General features: G+C 40.1%; 1 protein-coding gene across 1 annotated transcript; it reads left to right on the forward strand.

Annotated features, from left to right (window-relative positions):
* The first annotated feature begins 1,158 nt into the window (after positions 1-1,158).
* Positions 1,159-24,526, forward strand: acsl6 (acyl-CoA synthetase long chain family member 6). Its single transcript, XM_070843173.1, has 20 exons — positions 1,159-1,389; positions 3,192-3,306; positions 5,360-5,424; positions 8,078-8,179; positions 8,583-8,682; positions 9,186-9,364; positions 10,873-10,905; positions 11,739-11,790; positions 13,291-13,364; positions 13,532-13,609; positions 16,301-16,435; positions 16,919-17,053; positions 17,175-17,270; positions 18,014-18,086; positions 20,440-20,528; positions 20,871-20,987; positions 21,131-21,274; positions 21,528-21,629; positions 21,731-21,802; positions 22,278-24,526. Exons 1-20 carry the CDS (start codon positions 1,186-1,188, stop codon positions 22,416-22,418), a joined length of 2,106 nt encoding a protein of 701 aa, XP_070699274.1. The 5' UTR covers positions 1,159-1,185; the 3' UTR covers positions 22,419-24,526.
* Positions 24,527-25,015: the final 489 nt, after the last annotated feature.

Consider the following 25,015-nt stretch of genomic DNA (forward strand, 5'->3'; position numbering starts at 1 on the left):
TGTCTCATGTCTTAGTTTGGTCTTGCAATCAATTTTTGCTGCATGCATCTGGCCTCCTGTGCGGGTTCATACGATTCAGATTCTCTTTGGTGAAGTACTAGTGAGGAAATAATAGGTGAATAAGGAAGTCAATGTTCCCACGCCCTTCGATATTTATACCTATCAGCCATGCTGCCTATTTGTGTCTGTGGCTCTGTGCACATGTATGTGGGAGATAGCGAGCAGACAGGAAGAGATTCTGATTGGCTGTGAGCTGCAGCATTGCCCCCGCGCCATTCGCTCAGTCAGGTGGTGCTGTCTCTGACTCATTTCCCGGGGGACAGAAGGAAACCCTCCAGTCAGCTCTGCAGCCAGCCTCCCCCTCAGCTTCGGATAAATTATGCATCTCACGGTGTGTGTGCTTGTGTGTGTGTGTGTGTGTGTGTGAGAGAGAGATAGTGGCTGAGCCTTGTGCATGTCTGTGTTTTATCTACTTTCTAGTCCCACCTCTTCTCATTGCTGTAGTGTAGATCTATTCTGAGCTGCCTTTACAGTAAGAGCAAAAACGCGGGGGAAGACCGCTCATTCACCCTTTTTTGAAGCATTAACTGTGTGTTTAAGGTCACAGACACTGGGTGGGGGAGCAGTGAGGTTATTCATTAAACACTTTATATCAAACACAGGGTGGTTTTAAAATGACAGAGACATTTGTAGGAGGATCTGGTTTTGTGTTTCAGTGGTAAATATATGTGCCTGCATCTGGTCCGCTCACTTATCTTTTATCTTTTTTTTTTTCTGTCTTTGAACCCCCACAATTCCACTACCGGTGAAAATACTGTTTCCTCTTGTAGGTCAGACCAATTGCAAAATGTAAAATTGCCACCTAGATGTAGTGGCATTTTGTAGGTTTATATGTCAGCAGCTTGCAGAACTTAATACATTTAGAAATTCCCTGGAAAGTAAGTATTTAAAAAAAAAAAAGATGATTTCTATTTTAAAACAGCAGTGTCTCACAAACCTCTAAGCTAATCATTTAAATGACCCCCTTCATTTAAATACAGTGAATATGTTTGCCTCATAAATTTGTTTTCAGATTTTGGCTGTCATGACAATGCTAATACTGTATAGGTAAATATAGAAGAAAAATCATTCAGCAATCATAAGTCAAAGAGTGTCCTCTATCGTACAGAGCTCAGTTCAACCCTGATGGAGAAGATGCAGGCTCAGGAGATGATGAGTGGCCTGAGGATACCAGAGATGGACGAGCTTGGCCAGTTCTTCCGCTCCCTTCCGACCTCCACGCTGGTGGGCATCGGCGCTCTGACCGCCGTGCTGGCGTACTGGTTGGCCACCAGACCCCGTCCCATCAAGCCACCCTGCAGCCTGCTGCACCAGTCTGAGGAGGTGCTGGTAAGATGGAGCACAGGCTCGCACACACACAAATAGATTCATAGATGCTTGCATAAGCATATAAGGGTTATAGGATCTCATTCGGAAATGCTGATTATATTCAGGAAAGCCTTCACAAACATGCAAACAAACACACTCATTTGCAGACACGCTGGGTGGATAATTTACTCATTTCACATCTTAAAGGACCTATTTTTGTTCCAATAGTTTAGTTTGATTTACTTACCAAAGTCTTTCTTGTCGACCAGCTGCCAAAATGAGGACGAGAGAACTTTGAATTGATTTTAAAAACATGCTGATACAGTCCTTTAGGTCACCTTCAGCTGTTATCCCGCACTCACAGCAGTAAGCTTCAGCGCTTTTGTTTGTTTCTTTACCCTGGGTTTTACCTGCCCTACCAAACTGTATGGAGGAACATGCCTGGACAGTAGACTGAGAGGAAGACTTGCATGTACTAATGTGATCTATGTGATATATTTTTTATACTTTGATTCACACTTTAAATAAAGATTTAGGCACCAGTCAAAGATAAGGCAGTTAAGGACAGTTTAGTGAAGATTGTAGAAATAGTTATTGTTATAGAAATAGTGGTTGGCATTTGCCAGTGAAACTTCAAAGTAGGGTTTTTGTGCATGGTTAATACAGCTTTGTGTTGAACGGACATTATTATGGCACACACATTAACCAATCTATACATCCTTGACACACACAGACACAATTACACACTAGCAAACACACACACACCACATACACCCTTGTGAATGGACTGTTTTGGCCAGTGTGACACAACACACATGCAGTCCCTCTTATCCTAATGCCTAGACAGCAGTGGTATTAGATACACTGCACTTTTCCCTGTTTTGTTTGTTTTTACCTTTATGAAAGAGTCTCATTGAGTCATCTTAATGAGACTGCCTGACTAAATAAAGATTAATATAAAAAATATATATGATTTTTACTGGACGAGAACAACTATAATGTTGTTTTGTACATTTTCTTGTCTTTAACAGCATCATAGATATTTGCATCAAAGTTACATAATTAATAGAAATGGAAACAAAGAACTGTTTGACTTTGATTCAATACTGACAAGCCAGTAGTGCAACATGTCTTTGACTGAACCCCTGCACAAGCCTGCAACACAGACTTGTGCCTTCTCACTGCCAGGTGAGGCTGAAGTCAATGTGGAAATTCTTTTGAAAGGCTCTTTGTGGCTATGAGGTATTTTTTTTGCTAACCTGAGAAGGTGTTTGAAGCAGCGACACTACAGTCTAACAGACTGAGACGACCGTATATCTGACAAGCACACAAATGCAAGCGAAGACACAGAAACACTGTGGTGGGTTTCATGACACGGCTGGCTCCCTAAACTCTTCAATCTACATGACTCATTTGCAAAAAGGAATTTGCTTCAAGCGTTTTTTGTTTTCGTGAAAATAAATTCTAATCACCCAGAATGCATCAGCAGTGTACACACCAGGGAGGAAAATAAAGCTCAGCTCAACTCAGCAGCTCAACTATTTTTATGTGCATTTGTGAGCAAACAAAAGAGATGGACCATCATTTGTAAAACAAGGAAGAGGAGCAAGGAAAATAATTTTCTTCTTACTCTCCCTCAGGCTTTGGTATCTATGGTGTCTTTGGTATCAGGCATCAGACGTCTTTATGATAAAGACGAAGTTGATCTTGTTTTTTTGCAATTTTTGTTTTTCAATGTGACACCAACATAGAGAGTTTAAAGAAAAAGTCGTGAAAATGAATTATGGTGTTTCACTGTTTCTTTGCCTCTCTCTTTGTGTTAGCAAGAAGGCGGAGGTCGCAGGTCCATGATGGGTGACAGCACCAAGCTGCTGTCTCATTACCATGACGACGCCAGGACCATGTACGAGGTCTTCCAGAGAGGCCTCCACATATCTGGTGGGTATGATGTGAGGTGGAAAACATAGCAATATTTAATGATCGCTCACATGTTTCTATACAGACAGATTTACTTATGTATAAGAAAAGCTGAAGCCTGCCGACTATACAAGCTAGCCCCTGTTCCACTAAACGTTCTCCTTCCCCACTAAGAGTTTCTTTCTTCCTAAAATAAACATCATATTTAAGTTTTCTGTCCAAAGATTTTGGGTAAATCTGTCATATCTATAGTATAGCATACTGTATACCTTTATTTAACGAATACAGTTCTCTTATGCAGCGTGTCCTGGCCAAGTTAGATAGATAAGTTACACATAAGACTTAAAATGGCACAGATCAAATATGAAAGAGTAATCAAGGATCAACTAGTGATCAAAATGATAATGATAATGATCAAATACCACCTGTCAATTTACCTTTAGAGGGACTATGACAACAAGAGGTCAATTTCTGCTTTTAAAATAATTTTTGTGTCCTCACTCTTTTTAAACACGAGCAGCCAAAATCCACATGAGAGAAGTTCTGAGTTGATAAGAATCTTTATTTTTATGCAGTACACTATATAACTTATTATTAGATTAAAAATCCTGGCCATATCAGGAGCACATAGAGAATAGCGTATGAATATATAGTAAATGTTGCAGTAAAAAACGGTGTGATATTATTTTGCACAAGATAATTAGACACTCAGTGGTAGTTGTACAACGCTAATGAAAGTAATAACTCCAACTCCCATGAGCCTTAGCCAGAGATGCACTGAAAACATCATGGGAGCATTCAGTTGCTAACGTTCCCACGAGGGAACTGATGGCTTACAATGTTGTCATTGTATGTTGTTTCATCTTGATTAAATTGACGATGTGCTCAAAGTTTACTGCCCAGTACATTAGTAGATTGATTTAGCTTATGGACAAAATCCCTGTATCATTTTCCAGATTCACAGAAAGAAATGATCTATTTAAGATAGATATATGTCATTCGTAACAGAATGAAATACACAAATTAGTGAGAAAGGACTTAAGCAATGATGATCTACCCCTTTTTCGTCATCACAGACTGCTAGACGGTACACACACACACACACACACACACACACTGCAACACTGTACAGAGATAGCAGACAGTTTAACAAAGCTGTGATCTGACCATAACACCTCGAATCACGTCTCATGTCTCTGTCCTCGAGTCCCGTGTGTTACCAAGGTGATGGCCATCGTTGCTAACGGTAACTGTGTCAGGGCTCACAGAGAGTTATAGTAAGTGACTAAGTGACTGACTCACAATGCAGAGATACTCCAAATAGCTGTTCGACCACACCTGCATCCTCAGAAGTAACTCATTGATGGTAGTTTAAAACTTTTTTGAAGCAGTTTTAGAATAATTATACCAATGTCACTACTTAAAGGGACCGATTTTAATGAATGACTAGTTAGTTAAGCTACAAGATATCCCATTATCATAAGTTAAGGCTTCACCTACAAAATGTCAGTGCTGCGTGCTGTTCGATGCAGAGCATGTAGTGTACAGCGGGTTTTTAAAGGGCTGCCTGCTGTGGCAGAGAACTACACCATGAGAGTGAACCAAGACAGTAAAGATGTCTGCCAGGTAGTGAACCAGTGAGCTTGTTGTAAAACCGAAGGCAGCTGCAGATTTGTTTAATAATTCTCTGTAGTTTCATCGCTACACTTCACACTGTTTTACATTGCTATCTGATACATTGTTATTATAAAAATATTGACTATAGTTGCTGTAGGTGACTGTTTTATCTTACGTAGTCTGAGTTTACGGTATCAGGACTGTTCTGAATTACCTTTTCAGCCTCGGGGCGGTGCGTTTTCCAGCTGTTTCGTACACCAGGAAGGTTCTAAGGTTACATAGGTTTTGTGTTACCCTGATCTGTCCATCACCATCTGGACTGCTAAGTGTTATCTTCATATCCTGTATGTCAAAGTGTAATGGTTTGTTCACATTAAAGATGTTCATGTTATCATCACATAGGTTTTAAAATGTTTTGCTCAGACACTGATATGATGTCTCACTGTGTGTTTAACAGGTGATGGACCCTGCTTAGGCTCGCGGCTCCCCAACCAGCCTTACAAATGGATGTCGTACAAAGAGGTCAGTGCCATTCAGGGGACATGTTGCCTTCTAGTAACAATGACAGGTGCACTCCTAGAGGAAGAAGTGTGTTCACCGTGCTGTAAAATGCTTTTTAGAGTAGTAATAAAGCAGAATTAAGTTTAAAGGTCTTTGTTCACAGTGGTTCATGACCTTTTTTTTTGCAGACATTATCATATGTCTTTGGCAACACTTATAGGACATCTTTATAGTTTTAAACAACTTTATAGTTGTACATGGAACAACTTTACCATCATGTATTGGCTTCTGGCCATCAGAGTCATCATGAAACACAATTCATAGAGCATTTGAATAAGGAAGGTATAAAACAGACCAATCATGCACATCCACACACTTATCAGCCAATGGAGTACTGACACAGATGGGCTGGGCATATGGTCATGTGGCTTCAGGCCAATCACGTTCTCACACTGGCAGAAACGCAAGGGGAATCCCAATAAACGGCACACGTAACACCATATTTTGTCCATTAAAAGGAGGTGTACAACTAGGGGGTTGTACTTGAGTATGTAGAGGAGGTCTAAAGCCTTATGTGTGCCTATTTGATGTGGAAACTTTAAAAACACTTTACTTTAAAACCTTTTATAAAGTGCCACATGTAGAATATTCTATGTATAGGACTTTATAAAGATTGTACTGAGAATGACAACATCATTATCACTCAGCGTTAGACAATTGATGAGCTATAATCTACCCATCCAGTCCACTGTGTAAGTCTAGTCTGCAACCTGTGCACCACAGAGGCACTGTCGCACCAAAACTGCCTAGCAACCAAGTCTGGCGCCATCCTTGGTTTAAATAGATAACAACCAGCCCTAAAAATGTTGCAGTGTGAGTCTTCTAGATCTCAGTATGGTTGGTAGAAAAAGCCTTAAAGCTAGATTCCAGGAAATTTGACAGACAAAAGTCTGTTTGATATGCCTGGTTGTCAGATCACTATGCTGCCACAGTGGCATTAAAGTATTGTCATGAATCGCTTCCTTTCAAAGCTGCAACAACAAAGGTTATACATCTTTGCTATGTCACATCTACCGCGAGCTTCTTGTAAATAAGGTAGATAGTGAGTAGCAGGAATTTTAGAACTGATATTATCTAGATGAAAGTAGGACTGCAACGATTATTTTAATTATGAAATAGTTTTGCCAGATTATATAATTCATTGTTTAGTCTAGAAAATGCCATAATATAGTGAAATACGGCTTAGGTCATGAGTGAGTGTTGATGAACAATACCTTATTCTGGGGAAGTAAATCTGAATGGGTCACCTTCATTTTAAGAGATAAGATAATGTATTCCTTTATTAATCCCACGATGGAGAAAGGTACAATGTCACAGCAGACAGGAGGACATATTAAACTATATATATGTACAGTTAAAACAGAGGAAGTATAAAAATAGAATCAATAGGGGGAATATTTTAAAAAAAACAAAGCGGAGATATTAGAAAGTATTGCTAATTTTACAGAATGAGGTTGTTCTGAATAAATATATTGCACATTGTTGTACATCATAGTGTCGTTAACCGCACGGACGTGTTCATGTGTAAAATGGTAAAGTGGTGGATTTCAGTTGTAGCACCAATGGTTATATGTGGGACATACTGTAGATCAGCGCTGCCACACATGCGTTTCCCTCTTTTTTGCATTGCAGTCTATGAAGTCAATTGTAGCTGTCAGATAAAATACGTCCCTGTGTAGAAACAAGTTGTCTTCTCTTGAGTTTTATTTTTAAAATGTGACGTTGTGTGTAGTTTGGAGGCTTTGTCTGTCGTGAGCACTGTGCTGGCCAGACATAAGCAAATTTCACAAATGCATTGCAGTTTTTGGCAGCTCCTACGCCAGCATTGTTAGCTTGAGGCAGTTTCAGGTTCCAACGAATCCCTGAAGACAGGAGATAACCTGACATGTTTTGGAAAGTCATGGTCATGGTGGTGGCAGCTGGGGGGGAATTTTATTTAGACAAGTGGTGTAGAAATCTACTGTAAAGCAATGCGTAAGGCAATAAGAGAAATTACGCAACCTTCAGCATTTATTAATTACGTCATGTCATTTTACAACAAAGTGGTGGGTGGAAGGTTTTTTTTTCTATTCCCAGGAAAACCATCAGTTCAGTTTGGAAAATAATATACAGAGACTTCCAGTGAAGACAGAAACATGTGAAAGTTATTACTCTATAACTGTCCCTGTTGTCTGGTAATGTTGATCCTGTTTTGTTTGATGTCTGTCACAATCATGGTAACTCGGTTAGTAACATTTTGGCAATTCAACAGTTTACCTAAGAATTCTACAGTTTACAGATGAACTTTGATTGTGATTGTGATTTATTGCTAAGGCAAGGCAGAAGATAAACACCGCTCTATGACCAACACAACCATGCATTTCCCTTTATTTGTGGTAATGGTTCCCGAAATAGTTACTAAATAGTACCAAACTAAGCAATAAGGAGCTTCCCACTCTAATTGTTTCCCAAGAAGTTGAAAAGCAGAATGAAAATGAAAAAATGTATATTGTTCATTTAGAGTTTGTATTACCACATGAGGTAATGGCTAATTTTGGAAAAGTAGCTGGGCATTTCTCTGGTTTTTTTTCCACCTGGTGCAATCGGCTGATGTCCCACTCTTCCCACTCCGTAGGTGACGGCCCGGGCTGAACATCTGGGTTCAGGCCTTCTGCACCAGGGCTGCCAGCCCAACCCCAACCAGTTCATAGGAGTGTTCGCCCAGAACAGGCCAGAGGTGACTCTCACTCTTTGTCTCAATCTCCATCTCTCTGCTTCACTGTGTCGCACCCACTGGCTCGGACAAAATATGCTGAAACCACGTTATAGATGGTTTCATTCATACAGGCCACTGATGTAAACACAGACACACACACACACACACACACTGAAACAAACTGGACACACTTCTGTTAACAACTACACGTGGAGATCCTGTCTCCTTTTTACAGATTCATCTTTTCTGTCTTGAAAAATGTGGGAAAAATAAAAATGTATTGGCCTGAGGTGACAATAATAGGTATAAACATTGTCTAAAATCTAAATAAAAGAGTAACACATGTGCTTTAATTTTTAAGTATGGTGTGTCGTGGATGAATGAGCAACCTTTCCTTTGACCGCTGGCTTGTGTGTGTTTTTAGTGGATCATCTCAGAGCTAGCTTGCTACACCTATTCCATGGTGGTGGTGCCTCTTTATGACACACTGGGCCCAGATGCCATACGGTTCATCATTAATACTGGTGAGAACACACACACACACACACACACAAACGTAAACAAGAAAATAAACCTGCAGATAAATAACTTTACCTATTGCACATATAGAGTATGTGTCTGTATTTTAAGCAGTAGCATTTAGCAGTGGAGCTCCCCCCACTGGTGACTGAGAGCACTGTCGTCAGCTCAGCCATGATACACAGTGTGTTATTTCCTGGATAAGAACTTGTTTAAAGAGCGAAAATGTCATAGAAACGGTCATGATGTGACAGATCTGCTGCCCATATTTGGCTGCTGAACCATTAACCTTAAAAAACAGTGCTTGCATCTGCTTAGTTTTGTATTGAACCGATCTGTTTGAACCAGAAAAGGATTGAACTTCAAGCAAGTCAGTGAACTTAGTCATTAACATTTGATAAAAATGTCAACTGAATCTTTTCTGGGTCTTTTTGTTCCTTTTTCGTTTCTTATTCTGCTGATATTCACACAAGGGTGCGTGTGCTCTTGTGTGCTTGTGTCATTTCAGCCGACATCTCCACGGTCATCTGTGACAAAGTAGAGAAAGCTCAGGTGCTTTTGGAAAATGTGGAGCGGAAGGAGACCCCGGGCCTGACAAGAATCATCCTGATGGATGCCTTTGACTCCGCCCTGGTGGAGCACGGCAAGAGCTGTGGCGTCCATGTGCAGGCCATGCAGGAAGTAGAGGTATGCAGGAAAAAAACACAGGAAACCAACACACGCAACTACAGTTACAGTTACAGTCAAGTGCCCCCTTAACAGAGGCCAGAAAGTACTGGTGTGGTCTGAAATTACTCTTTAAAAGTTAGCTATTTTGATATATTGTTATGGGTGGTTGTGAATGGTATTTACATCTGACTTACATTTACTGCAAATCAAGAAGCAGTGCTTTACCTACTCTCCATCCCTGTCCGTTTTTACGCTACTCAGTTATATCTTCAAGGTTTACTGCACTCTAGGTTCATCTGAACAAATGCAGAATCATTAAAATCTTTCAAAATGTTATTTCATGTCAGAAAATGCAGGTTGTCACTTTTATTGTTCTCCAAAAAGTTGATTCCCTTTTATATTTCCCTTATTGTCCTAATCAAGATGTAAAGATGGTTCACAGATGTACAGTTTCATTCTAATGCCTAAGTTACAAAATTACTACAAGTTTGCTGATTGATAATTATCGACAAGTAAATTAGGTCTACTAGAACCTGCTGGTTAGGGCTATGTTACTGCACAGACTTTTCACATTCATCTTGTGGTCACATACATAATTAATCTTAGCCTAGTGACTGTGATTAAGCCAAACATGCACGCTTTGACTGTCGGTGAAAGTGCATTTACTTTACAACTATGCCACTCCAGTAATGGCAACAGTGATACCCTACTTTTTTACAGACTGCAATAAGAGCCTCAGCTATGCACAAGCTGAAATTCAACAAACAAGCAGTCAAAACAAAACTGATGTTTAAATTTGGTCTTGCACACGATCAGAAAATAAGTTGATTTGATAACATCTTTATCAACTCCGCTCTGGCTGCACAGAATCTGATAAATGTGGCATCACACAAGCACAAAATTATTCACAAAGAAAGCAAAAGTACAATAAAAATCCATGTGTTGTTACGCCTTTGTGTCTGAAGCTTTACCACCATTATAACGTCCATCATAACGACAAAGGCAGAGAAAAGGGGAAAACACTTTGCACGCTAGAATAAAATAACCAAGGGATTTTAAAACACATAGAGTACATTCCAATGAGTTGCAGAATGCCAAGACAATCACAACAAAGTGTCTGGAAGTCACATGTGCACATAGCTGTCATTTTCCTGTGATGATAAACCTACTTGTAAATATCCTAATTGTGTCAGTGTGAGAGACGCCCAGCCCAACAGGTTTACCTGGTGGCTTACAAGAAATGACAGGACTTATTGGACTTTTTAGCCACAAAGTGTGCACAAAGTGGGCTTGACAAATATTATATTATTATATTTCTGCAGAGGGCTTCTCTTGTTTTCTCTCCGTCAACATATAACCACCTTTGATAACCATGGTGATGGCCATGGTGTCTTTGGCTTAGAGTTAGGGTTATTTAAGGAGTCATGAGAAATAACACTGAAACTAACACCATCATTTTAATGTTATTAATGTATATAAAGTGTCAACTTCACTAACAGTTATATTCATGATGGCTTTTCTTGCAGGCTCTGGGCAGAGAACACCATAGAAAACCTGTAGTAAGTACTAATTTTGGTTTTTCAGTTTGGTCCACACTGAAATATCTCAACTATTGGATGGACTATGATGATATTTTGTAGAAACATTCATGTTCCCCAGATGGTCAGTCATACGTGAACATGAAAAACATTATATCCTCATAAGATCAGCATGTTAGCATGCCAGTGTTAGCCTTTATAGCACAGCCTCGCAGAGCCGCTCACATGGCTGCAGGGTCTTGCAAGTCTTGTTTTGCCTGTAAATGAAGATGAGACACAAAGTCTTGGTGTAAATATAAACTCAATTAATTTAATTGTCATTGAACTTGTTTAGAGCCTGTCTAGAGATGCATGTAATAGTCTGTGACATTCTGCTATAAATAAACACTACAGCAAAGCAACACACTGTTTAGCTGAAAGTTTTAACATTTTCTGTTCTGCCCAAAATAAAGCAAACGATTATCTTTAATGTGATAATTCATTTACATTTTGCCGGTGTGTACAGATAAAGTCTGCCCCTGCCCTCTGGCTACTGGGTGTTAACCTGCTAGTCTAGTATTTACACCCTGTTAAAAATTAAAGAGACTTTAAACACTAAACACTCTGGTTGACAGCATTTTGGCAACTTACACCTGAGTCCTGCACGTACTTCTGTCGGTACGATGACAGAGAAATGGGACAAGGCCAGTGAGTTTGAATACAGCTAAATGTATTTAAATATTCAACGTTCCTTATTCTATAGTGACATGTTGGTGCAGGTTGCTGTGAAGAAAGCTGAAAGAAAGTAGAAGCAAATCTCATGATAGCTTAGATGTCAATCTCATGCTCTGACCAACACTGTTATTTCTCCGCAGCCGCCAGTACCAGATGACCTCTCCATTGTGTGTTTCACCAGTGGAACCACGGGTAATAATTGCGGAAACTGTGTGAATGATATGAGTTACTTGTGTTTGGTGCTGAGAAACTCACTCTCAAGTCATTCAGGAACATGGGCAATGCAGCATTCTGCCTAAAAATGATGTCAGTGCTTTGTAATTCATGTTACCGTTGCTATTTTGAATAACAGATGTTACAACCTCTTAATAGCAGAGCCAGTCACACATGTTGATCTTTTAATGAGAAATAAGAAAAAAAAAAGTCTTGATAGTAAAAAATGCAACATTAGATTTGGTCCAAGTATCTAAAAAAACACAATTTGGGTCAAAATCTCTCATTTTGCTGCTGTTGAACTGCTTCTCTGTGCAGATCTGTGTGCATCCTCAAGCAAAATATTCCCAAGTCACACCATTCTCAAATATAATTAGCAGGCAACCACACCATTAACAAGGTTTCCCTCTCTGTTGTCAGACCAAATAATATTTTGTCAGCTTTTTACAGTTACAGCTGCACACTAAGTCCACTGACCTGATATTGTCTTGATACACCTTGCTGTTTATGCATTTACAAGCTATAAAACAGAATTTACTGTAAATCAAACCAGTTGCTTCATAGTAGTAAACTGACATAATCGTGAGACGGCAATTTACCCTCTTTTCATTATTTAACTGTTCGCTCTGGACTCGCTGGCATGATCTGGAATGCCAGAGAGCGGCACATTAATGTGAGTAGTGATGAATCACAGCTGCTTTTTTTAGGAGGTCTTATCCCACAGGAGCAACAGCCTCTGAAACCAACAAACAAGGGAACAAAAGCGAGGTCATCAGAGGACACACTGGTGTCAGTTTACAAGCGACACCAGCGCTGCCACCTGCTGGCTTTGAGAGAGACATGCAGCCGCCCCAACATGGGGTTAAATTTCCAGATATCGCCCTGCATTTCCCGAGAATCCGCTCTGTCTTGTTGCAACATCTGTCCAGCTCTGAACATAAAGCAGCAGTGATTGCAGCTGTGGGAGTAGGTGCCATTGCTTCACATACTGTGTGTCAGAAAAGGCTGAGCAATCACCGTAAATGAGAACAGAAATTAGAAAGTCTGTTATAGGAATTGCAAAACACTCCATAACAACTCAAGACAGACTCTAATTCAGGGTTTGTTTTTCCTGAGTAATGAGCTGACTAAGAGCAACAGTGCTCCCAGTCAGTAGATTGCTAATTTTACACTTAGTAACACTTGACTTACTAAATCACAGTCTAGTAATGTATTGAGGCCAATGATGATTCACTTGAATGTGTATATACAGTAATGCTTTGAGTATCACACAGCACAAAATTACAACATAAAAGCTCCTTTGTCAACACTAATTGTTCTTCCAAGACATGAAATGTGAGTAAAATGGATTATTCACAGAGCCCAGGTGTGTCTTTCCATGTCAGATTCCTTTTAGCTTCCATTTGGATGACTGCGTGCTCCTCGGGCAGGTGAGGGGAGTTTCAGTTCTGTGATGCATTTCTCCATGTGCTTACACAGGAAACCCAAAGGGAGTTATGCTGACCCATGGGAATGTGGTGGCAGATTTCTCAGGCTTCCTCAAAGTAACAGACGTGAGTGACTGTCTCTTCTTTTGTCCAGGAAATCTTTTCCACGACAGTCCCCGCACATCATTTAGTAATTTGGGACTTTGCCTGTTTTTTTTTAATTTAATTTCTTATGTGGGATTGTTTTTAAAGTTATCTGGGTTCTAAAGTTTCTTTTCTTCTGTCTCCTGCAGAAAGTCATTTTCCCAAACCAAGATGATTGCCTCATTTCCTTCCTGCCACTGGCCCACATGTTTGAGAGACTCATTGAGGTAAATGGGCCGAGATGTTTGACCACAGGAATGATAAAGCTTTGTTTGAAGATTTTAGGAGAGTGGTGGGGGCAGAGGAAGGATGTATGTGTACAGCAAGAATTTGAAGGTGGGTGTTAATTTGAGATGATTTAGCGAGTGGGAGGGAGAAAGAGAGGGAGGGACTCCTTTACCACTTTTCCTGTCCTTTCCTTTAGTTTCGTTTTCCAGCTCTGAGGATGAATGCCATACTTTCCTTTTACAGCCACTGGTGTGCATGTTGCAATACTTTCCTAGCATACTGAAGCATGCAAACACACACACATTCATACACATGTAAATGTGTGAGAACCCTCAATCTTACAAACAAGAAAGCATTTTTTTTAGATGATTCAGGGTAAGGCAGGAAATCAGAGGGCATATTTACATGCACTGCAGGAACCCATTTACTGTAAAACCTGTGTTTACTTGCAACTAGGTTTCTCCTCTACTGCACCTCCTACTGTATTTTTGCTCCAAAGCTGGCATATTTAAGTGTATTCAGTTTGTGAGAGCATGCAGTGTCACAGTGTCTGAACTTTACAAAGAGTCTACTGTTCAACTGTTAGAAACTGCTTGATTTTTCAGTTTCATTGAATTTTAGTCAGCAAAGCTACGCAGATAGTTATTAGATTGCATATAACCACACTAAAAATCCATTGGAGAATCTGTTCTCTAAAACCACAGCATTCACCACTGCATTTCAAAACTAAACCTTAAAAAAGTAAAGGATGACAAAATGACTCTGTTGAGGGATTTTCTCCATCTTTCTGTCCTGGCAAGGACAAGTGTTCCCCTGAGATACAAGGAGACATACACACACACATGCACAGTGCTTTAGAAGGGACCCTTGGTGTTTGTGTCTGTTTAGTCACCTGTCAAATCTGCGATATCAACAATACCACCACAAGACATAAAAGCACACAGGAAACATCATCTTTTCCTTTTTTTATTGTTTTCTCATCATACTCAGTTGGGTCAGCTTGGTGTGGCTTCCTTCCTATTGAGAACAAATGAAGAATAATTTTTGCAAAGATGTTAAATTTTCCATTTTGCAGAGACAGTTTGTTCCTTGGCATTCAGGTTTCAATGTTTCACAGACAGAATTGATTACATAAACTAAACTGTTTTAGTCTGAATCAGGCTTCCATCCAAATTTTGACCAAATGTTGACAGAAAATAAAACAGTGACCCTCCAGGCCTCAGTCAGAGTCAGAGTGTTAGCTGGCATTGTTTTTACTGAGAATCTGTGAAACCAAACCCTGTCAGTCAATAAGGCTTTTCATCACTGGTTCAGGATCAGTCATAAAATGTGACTTTAAGCACTAAACAACTGGAAGAAGTTGTGCCAGGACTGCAACTCGTCTCCTTAAGTGACTCATTAAGTCTCACAATGTATCTTTTTCATTAGGTGGATCATTAAGTATATGTATAGATCAGTACATAAATGTGAGTGTGCGTGTGTGTGTGTGTGTGCCTTCACATGTAATTGTCATATGCTATGTGTGTATCACGCAGCCAATCAGGTTGCATCAGGTTTAACCAGCCTGGTTCATTTGCCTGAAGCATCGTTGTCAGCAGTATGAGACTCAGACACAGGAAACCACCTAACTTCCCCAGAGCGCAGCACATCAGATCACACATTAGAAGCAAGTTCAAAAGTCTCTTCTCTCTCACACACACACACACACACACACACAACCACTGTCACTATGGGTGATGTCTCAACCGAAGGGAAGAAAAGATGGTGGACCTTCTGCCTCGCTCTGTCCTCAGATGGCTTTAGAAACAGGAAGAGGGTCACGTGCGGTGCATTTTTTCACAGCCAGCAAAAGAATGTGTGCTGAGCTAATCCTCCGTTCCGTAATCTCCGGTCCGTGAAAGTGCCACAATCTGCATATGATATCTAAATGTGGGTGTTGTGTGTATGGGGGGGATCAAAACACTTCAGGCCAACCGGACATGCAGTAGCTCTCAGTTAAAATATCTTTTGTATTTGCACTTGTCAATTTGCCCAGCGGTCTCCGGGTTGCAGCAAAATGTACACGCTGCACATCGGTTTTCTCGGTTTGCTGATTTGTTGGTTGTTGATATTTAACGTACTTAAGTAAAGGATCTGAGCACTTCTTACCACTGATAGAAAAATAAACAACAGCCTCTACGTGCTATAATCCTTATTTTAGCTTAGATAGATAATAGAGTGTGTAGGTCCTGGCGTGCATAAGCTCTTTGTCTGTTTTGAGGAATCATTGACATAATTGTAAAAAAAACAACAATAATGAAGCATTTTGTATTACATCACAATATAAAACAGTAAAACATTGACGTTTTGTTGTAACCCTTTACAACACATACAATGACTGATACATAAGCCGGCGTGTCACATGAATGCCTAACAGGTGCTTGTAAATGTATCTCTTATCCAGTGTAACGCAATAAGTATAGTGTAGTATGAATGTTGCCTATCAGCTTATGCTAACCTACATTTCTTGTTCTTGCACTTTTGAAAAGTGCTACATGAATACAGTTTACTTCCATGATCAAAGTTTTATCCAAAAGCTGGAAATAGACAGGGTTGTTTGCTGAGATTTTGTCTGTAACAAATATACCAGATATCTCAAAGCGTTAAGCTCACTGTTTGTGTGTGTGTGTGTGTGTGTGTGGTCTCTGCAGTCTGTGGTGTACTGCCATGGTGGACGGATCGGGTTCTATCAGGGTGATATCCGTCTCCTTCCAGATGACATGAAGGCCCTGCGGCCGACCATTTTCCCCGTGGTGCCTCGACTGCTCAACCGCATGTATGACAAGGTGAGAGGAACAGATTAAGAACAGGCTTTTACAGAAATTTTGGCTTGTACTGGCGATGAAGCGATTTAGCTTGTTCAGATGATGGTGAGTTCCTCTGAAACAGTCAGCTGTGAAACATTGGTACTGTTTGGGAAACTGGCAACTACACTAACAGGGATTTGTGGTTTAAAATTTGGTTACCACTACCTTGAGTCAGAAGGATTTTAGCCATCCAGTATGATAGCTGTGGTTTAGGGACAGATTGAATCGTTGGTTTGACTAATGTTTTTCAGCTGGTTTCTTGCATGCATGCTGTGTAATTATAACCTCTAAACTGCAAAACAATTGCTACAGAGAAATATGTCAGAGAAGAATTTAGAGTTTCGCTCTTGCACTCAGGGTGGTGTTATCTGCTTCCTGATAATTTGCACGTTTTTATTAGCTGGACTGAAAGGGACCGTCCCCATCCAAAAAAAAAATATGTGTTTTGTGTCTCCTCTGCAGATCTTCAGCCAGGCTAACAGCCCGTTGAAGCGCTGGCTGCTCAACTTCGCTGCCAAGAGAAAAGGTGCTGAAGTCAGCAGTGGGATCATTCGAAACGACAGCATTTGGGACAAAATCTTCTTTAGTAAGATTCAGGTAAACAGTGTTTCCTCTCGTGCGCCTTTGAAATGATCAGAAAGCTGTCGTGTAAAATAACAAGAAAATTACAAGAAAGCAAAAAAAAGCTGTATTTATTTTGTGTTTCCTCTCTGGACAGGCCAGCCTGGGAGGAAGGTTGAGGATGATTATAACAGGAGCAGCTCCTACCTCGCCCACTGTCCTGGGATTCCTCAGAGCAGCTCTGGGATGCCAGGTCAGACACACAAACACACACACACACACACACACACACACACACACACACACACACACACACACAAACACATGCGTTCTTCTGAGAAATCTCATTGACATAATGAATTCTCAAGGCCACAACCTCAACCAACATGCCTACCCCAAACCCTTACTCTGTCCTTAACCTAAACCTTGCTCTGACCTTAAAGTGGATGTAATATGTAATAATTTGTATGTATACATCAGATGACAATGTCACTATGTACAAGAGATCACTCATAATGATGAACCTGCAGGAAATTACCTGAATATTTAAAGCTTAAAGCTTAAGAAAGCAGATATTTTTCTCAGGAGTTGGAAGAGGTAATGTAGAAGGCTGTATTCACGAGATGGACACAGACATGATTCCATGTTGCTTCACAACTGCTAGATGTGTAATGTCTGCTAACAAGTTTGCAATTTCAACTTAAGAGGTGATTATAATTTGTTAATGCTGCCATTGAGTGGCCAAAAAAAATTAAATGAATCCTAAGTTTAAACCACCATCAAAGAGCCCTTTTAAGAAGTGGAGATCAGAGAAAATGTCTTTACTCTCAAGGTCCAAAAGTCAAATACAGGAAGCTATGTACAACCAGCATACAGACCATGCACACACACACACACACACACACACACACACACACACACACACGCTTCTAAACAACACATTCACTGCAGTTCACACGCTCATCTTCTCAACAATGTCTATGTCTATGTGTGTAGGTGTACGAGGCATACGGCCAGACAGAGTGCACAGCTGGCTGCACCTTCACCACACCTGGAGACTGGACTCCAGGTGAGCGTCAGCGTTCATGCAACATGCCTAGAAAAAAAAAAAAATCTATTATTGCTGCCCGACTCATTCAGCTTGTTTACTTGTCTAGAGGCTCAGTTCAAAGGTCTAAAATGATACGGTCCAGTCGTGACTGTAAGTAATAAACAACAGCTTGTTCAAACTTATAATAGTGTTTAATTGAGGTCACTGTGTAAACGTGAATTATTCAGAGCTGCTCCCTGAATTCTGATTAAACGTTTTTAGATGAGCCTGCCAAAGTTCAAAATTGCCACCATGCACTCCACACCTGCTAACCTGTAACTGCTCACATACACAGGCCTTATCTGTTCCCGATGAACATTTTATAGATCACACCCAGTGAGGACAAAAGCAGGGTGAGAATGAGGGGGAGGCTGTTACATGAAGTAGGTTGACAAAGAAAAAGAGGTTAGGAAGGGTGAGACAGATGGAAGAAGGAGCTAATAAGCCACGTCATAATACCTGCTTAGGTGATTGCCAACATCAACAAACGAATGTAAAAGACAAGTAGCTGTCATAACCGCCTGCATTTATGATCTAGTATGCAAAACTGTCGTGTTAAACCTGCTGATGTTGACTTTGACTTTCTCAGAGGACAATTACACCTAAGCTCTCCCTTCATTATAATAATAAGAATACCTTTTATTTATAGGCGCCTTTCAAGGCACTCAAGGTCGCCTTACAGTAAAAGACAATAAAATTATTAAGCGTTCTAGGCAATTGCATCTACTTTTGTCTCAGCAAAAACACACATAATGGGAACCACAATCTAGAGGGGTTGGCACAAAAATATATATATTAATTCTAAAGTCTAAAATTCTTATGGAAATGCCTAATTGTGAACATAATTGGAGATTTACAATAGATTTAGTGAAAGATTTGTTGTTGGCATCATGAGAACATCTTGGACACCTTTCCAATATGGAGGAAATTCATTGAAATGAATGAGAGCTGATTATGCCCGTACACCTAAAAAGATGTTTTCCACTTTAAGGCATTCACTTCTGTCTGACTGTCTGTCGATATAAATACAAAAAAAAAAAAGCAGTTGCACAAGTTTGCTCTGTGCAGCAGATCCTTAACAACAGTAGTCTTTGTATAAAATAGGCTCAGTAAGGAAACCACAGTGAGCAATTGAGCAATTTAATCTCTCTTTAAATTCACCAAATAAATCCACTTAATCCCTGAATGGAAGGTAAAGTCAGGATTTTAGTAATCTTGAAAGTCAACATCTGGATTCCGCACGCTGGGATACGACTTAACAGGAGAACGAGTCTCTTTGAGTCGTGTTTGTCAGATTTAGACATTGATACTGATGATGATTTCATACTGTATGTAAAACTTTTAGAATTTAGAAACTTGAAACCGAGTATCACTCATGGTGTCATTTCTTGCCCTTTGTATGGAGCACGTAGGCTGTTGTTTTGTGAACTCACTGGATTGAATAATGATGATTCGTCACCTTTATGACCTCGCATTGTTGATATGGAATCTAAATCCCCGATTACAGCCATTAACCTTTGAAACACAAAGAAGCTACTGCAATTTGTAAGACTGCATAGTCCTTTTCAACCAGATTAATTTTTCTTCTTGTACACGCACTGGAATTTATTTTTGTAAGTAATTAGGAATGGATAAACCGAGGAAGTAATAAACTAGAATTCTTTGAATTAACCATTATGTCTTTTGTCACTTATACTTTGTTATGATAATACTGTAATCAAAATTAAAATCAGTGACTCTAAAACATTCTCAACAAAGCACAAGACCACTAACAAGCTACTCAGTTACATTAACAGGAGTAAATGCAATTTGTTCTCTTGACCCTTGACTTCAATGTAAGCCCTCCTCCCACATATGTTTTACATTAGCGATGGGTGAAGCAAACACTGTACATGGTATGTGCCTCAGCCTGTTCTAACTCTCTACGCTGAGAAAAATCAACATGTAGTCTCGTATCACCCCCTGCTGCTCACTTCTGATACTCCATGAGATATTTGTAGTTCTAAGAAAAAAATGTAATGAATGACCTTTCTGTTTTTTTTTCTTTTCGATTTCATAGACATACGTTTGTTTCTTTTGAACGAATCCAAACCAAACGTTTGCGGTTGAAAATGATCCCTCCTCTCCACATGTTCGGTTTGATATGAACATCACGTGACTTTGCTTATTGTTGAGATTAGAGTACACTGTACAAAACATTATCATCGGTGGGAAATTCATTCAGCAGTGGACAGTGTTAGCAGTGACAGGGAAAAGGGGAACAAATATATGAGAAGAAAAAGGTTATTTTGTTGAGATTGAATTATTTCGCTTGTTCTGACCCTGTGAACAGGTCATGTCGGGGCTCCGCTGCCATGTAACCTCATCAGACTGGTGGATGTTCCTGAGAAAAACTACTTTGCCACTAAGGGAGAGGGAGAGGTGAGCAAAGGCACAACCATACTATGCATGTATGTGATATGAGATAAAGAAACAAGGCCCAACATGTGAAATTATTACTTGTGTAGGTGTTGTTTTTTTTAATCTAGGACATACAGTCCAAAGAAAGCTCATTACTTCTCATTGAGAAATGTATGTCCTGTTCAGATCATTTTTGCCACAGAATCTAGTGAATGGAAGTGTAGAATAAACATAACATATATGTTTTATAAGAATAAAAAGGTATTACCATTTCAGACTGCGTTAGTGGTTGTACAGAAAATAAAGTGTATATGGTTCCTCTACGACCTCGACCCTTTACCACTTTTCTAACCTCTCATCTAGGTTTGTGTGAAGGGACCAAACGTGTTTAAGGGCTACCTCAAAGACCCGGAGAGGACTTCCGAGACGCTGGACGCAGAAGGCTGGCTTCACACCGGAGACATCGGCAAATGGTTACCTGTACGTGCACACGGCTCACATCACACTCCATCATTTAGGCGTCATAATTAAGTATTTTATGTTATTCGCTTTGAATACTGTATTATTTTTACAAGAGGACCCCCCCCCCCAGGATGATTTGTTCGTTCTTTCCTCTCCTTTAGAATGGCACACTGAAGATCATTGACAGGAAGAAGCACATCTTCAAGTTGGCGCAGGGCGAGTACATCTCCCCTGAGAAGATCGAGAACATCTACATTAGGAGCCAACCTGTGGCGCAGCTCTATGTTCATGGGGATAGCCTGCAGGTGAGAGGACTAAACACCCACACACACACACATGCTCACTCTCTCAGCATCTTAAAGTCCTATAGACCTTAATCAATCTAAGATCTAAGATCCCCAAGGTATGAATGGATGTAGTGGTTCCTGAGATGGCAGTGCTTCCATTCTGAGCCAGGACAAATGAAACACACGATCGACCGTCTGATGCTCATTTCGTGTCGAATTAGTACACAATGTCTTAACTTTTCGCTCTTGTGTTTGTGTTTGTTCTTTCCAGTCCTGTTTGGTGGGGATTGTCGTTCCTGACCCTGAAGTCATGCCTGAATGGGCCAGGAAAAAAGGCATATTTGGCACCTACAAGGACCTGTGTAAAAACACAGTAGGTGGAACAAGCCTCGAACGCTCCACAACACTGGTAACAATAGACGCTGAGAATACTGAAGAATTCTGTGGAAGATAACGTCCTCCTTTTGTCTACAGGAATTAAAGAAGGCAATCCTTGAAGATTTGGTGCGTCTGGGCAAGGCCAGCGGTCTCCACTCCTTTGAGCAGGTGGGTGGGCAGTTAAATGTTTGGGTTTGGTGTAAAAGCAGCTAATATCTGGTCTGGCTTTTGTTGTAGCAGTATTCTTTATTATTTTTAGGATGCATGTACAATAAAGCTCCAGATATGTGCCAGCCGTATCTCGAATAAGATGTCTTTAATTGTGTTGTGATGTCTTTATATGGTGCTTGAGTAATGCAGTTATTCAAGGACTTACTCATTGTATTAAAGACAACTAAAGCTTATACCAAATAAGACAGAGTTGTTGACATAGGCTCTTGTTTTAGCAGAAACATTCTGTGTACTACAGTTCTTTTGCCAAGACTTGTGTCATTTATAATATTGCCTGAAATGACACTAACCCGGTTATCGTCTATTTTTGAAGTTATCTAGCCGATGAAGCTTACAGTAACTTGAGGGAGACTCTCAAGAGTCTCGGTCTCATTCAACATGTTTTCTATTCTTCTCCATTTTCCTTTAAAAGGTGAAGAACATCTACATCCACAACGACATGTTCTCCATTGAAAACGGCCTCCTGACTCCCACGCTAAAGGCGAAGAGGCCCGAGCTGAAGGAGTTCTTCAAGGCAAAGATCGACCAACTGTACAGCAGCATCTCCATGTGAAGGCCGGCAGACCTCATTTTCCCTCGAGCATCCTAAAACTAAGATCTGCTTTGGTGTCACATCTTTGTGGGACAAAGACAGCGACACCTTAGGCTTAACATGCTTGGGGAAAGCCAGCCAAAACTGGCCCTCCTACGGAAGATTTAAAATGCCCAACAAACAAATCAAAGAAATAAAGCGAAATACGATACACATTGTTATGTGTATTTCCTTTTTATGTATGCATTTACTGTGTCATAATTACATGAAGGCATATGTTAAAAGGAAAAATTACTTAGTTTTTAGCCTATCACGGAATGAATTGCTTTTGTTGTGACATGAATTTTCCATGCCACATTAAACAAGCAAGCATTGTACAAAGAAACACTTTTGGCACAGTTTTTGGTCAGTGTTGACGGTTAGCTAGCTTGTGTTAGCTTACAGTGAACTCTGGGAGGCCTAATGGAGGAGGTTAAGCTAATGCTAATAGACAGATAGCAAGAATTGCCAGACAGGCTGAATATGTTTTGCAATTTTGACTACTGCTCACAGTCAATTGTCACTATTACTTTTGTTCTGAAGTGCTACATTTCAGGAAATTACTGTAAGAAGGGGCCTAATATGTGTGTGTTCTTTTGTATCTGTAAGTTATTTGTTTTATTGTCAAAAACTTTGTGCTTTCATCAACACTAAGTTAGTGATGTTACATGGCAGATTTAAACTGCTCTCACACATTGACTTTGTTTTCAGCAGTCATTCGGTTGTTGAGGAGAAAAAGCTAAATTTAAACTGTCCTTTAACACGTGGTTTTCATTTCATTCATAAAGAAAAAGGAGGTACACATAACAATGTGTATGCCTATGTATTTCTCTTTATTGTTTTATGTGATTTGTTTTAATTCAGGCAGTTTGAATCTTTCGCACATTGTTACCTGCGATCCACTCAAACGACCATCAAATGCTCCGTCCCAAGCACCAAAAACTCATCGGCACCTTTGCGTTGCGCAATCCATTGCTACTTCTCGTCAGTCCGCTTCTCTTCTCTCCTCCATCAGTTTAAACCCACCAGCCAAACACGACCTAATTCCACAGTTGTACGACAGCAAGTGTGATGTCTTTGTGTATAGTGTAGCTCGAGGAGATGTCTAGATCTGTAATAACGCTGACACCTTGTAGGAAATGGACTTCATCCTCAGTGGAAAACAGTAGATTTTTTCATTTGATTGAACGACTTCTGATAGCTTGAACACCCCTCATGTGACACAACAAGGATTAAACCTATGTTCAACCCAGACATTGTGACAATTAGACCAAAAACACATCCTCCTGTTTGATGTCTAAATTAAGATAATAAGGTAGGGAGAGTAGACGCTTCTGCCTTACAAACCATTGCTGTCCACGCTGTTCCATGTGGAGCATCTGAATGTTTGAGCCACATCCAAATCACAGTCCATGTCATGCCAGCTAATCATCCACTCAAGCCACCTCTACATGGCTGTGATCAGCAGTATAGCATGCAAGCTCCTTGATTATATGAAGGACTGGCCCACTGTAACAATCATCGAGGTTCACACCCTGCAGTTGGCTCAATCACAACTTTCTTTACGTCTTTCTTTACACAAAGAGTATGTCAGGTAAAAGAAAAAAATAATGAAATAATGCAAAACCAGGGCTCAGGGCAAAGCATGCAGTTTGCCCTGCAATGCTGGGACCGATAGCATTTGACTTGAAAAAAGACCAGTATATCTTTGTGGCCATTAATAGCAGGTTGAATGCTGCTGCACGCAGCCACTGCTGCTAGTGCGAAGCTTTGTAATGTAGGCAAAGCTGATGAATTCCACCCACTGATGGAGAACAGAACAAACATGAACTTTTAAACAAAATAAACACATTTTTCTGGAGGGTTTACACATAGAAGTAATGTATAGGCTTTTTAAGTTGATTACCGTCCCAAAGCATAAACAACGTGGATGTACATAAATGAGGACAGCTAGATGTAATCATATTTATTAAATCAATGGTTTGAATGGATTTTTTTCTCTCTTTTTGCGTGTAGTGAGATGAATTGTACTTATTTATTTATCTATTCTGCTGTAAAATGGAATCAGCACCATATCCTTGTAATGATTGAGTGCAACAATAGGGATGAGGGAGGGTGGGGAAATAGGACACGGGCAATGAAATAAAAGATATTCTGGAATGATTTTGAAAAATAGTGTCTTGTTTGTTCTTTCATGCTGTGTTCAATGCATTTTTGTACAGGTTTTATTTTGAAGGTTTGCCTCCGTTAATGCCGGTGCCTCAATGTATGCAAGCAGCACTTTGGAACTGGTTTGAACTACAGTGAGATGGTTAACGAGGCAGGGAAGAAGGTTTTAATGTTTGAACAGCTCTCAAATTTTTACTATTTGTGAAACATTGGGAGCTTTTAACTCTTTGGGCCTCAAACAATTATGCAAAAGAAGCCGTCTGAGAAGTTAAGATAGGGGGAAAAAAATCTGGTAAAACTGTAACTTGTAAACACACGAAACACGACAAAGAGCCCCAGCCTGGTGCTTTATTGTTCAAGATCACATACCAAAAAGGTCAGGAACCACTGGTTTCTTCTTTAACAATAAA

Source organism: Pempheris klunzingeri, chromosome 14 (genome assembly GCF_042242105.1).
Source record: "Pempheris klunzingeri isolate RE-2024b chromosome 14, fPemKlu1.hap1, whole genome shotgun sequence".
Taxonomy (NCBI): domain Eukaryota; kingdom Metazoa; phylum Chordata; class Actinopteri; order Acropomatiformes; family Pempheridae; genus Pempheris; species Pempheris klunzingeri.

Bases quoted from the DNA above. Each gene is read 5' to 3' on its own strand.
- acsl6 (XM_070843173.1), top strand. From the start codon at position 1,186: ATGGAGAAGATGCAGGCTCAGGAGATGATGAGTGGCCTGAGGATACCA. The intron at 20,529-20,870 runs GTGAGCAAAGGC...CCTCTCATCTAG, and splicing joins CCACTAAGGGAGAGGGAGAG to GTTTGTGTGAAGGGACCAAA. The intron at 21,275-21,527 runs GTGAGAGGACTA...TGTTCTTTCCAG, and splicing joins TTCATGGGGATAGCCTGCAG to TCCTGTTTGGTGGGGATTGT.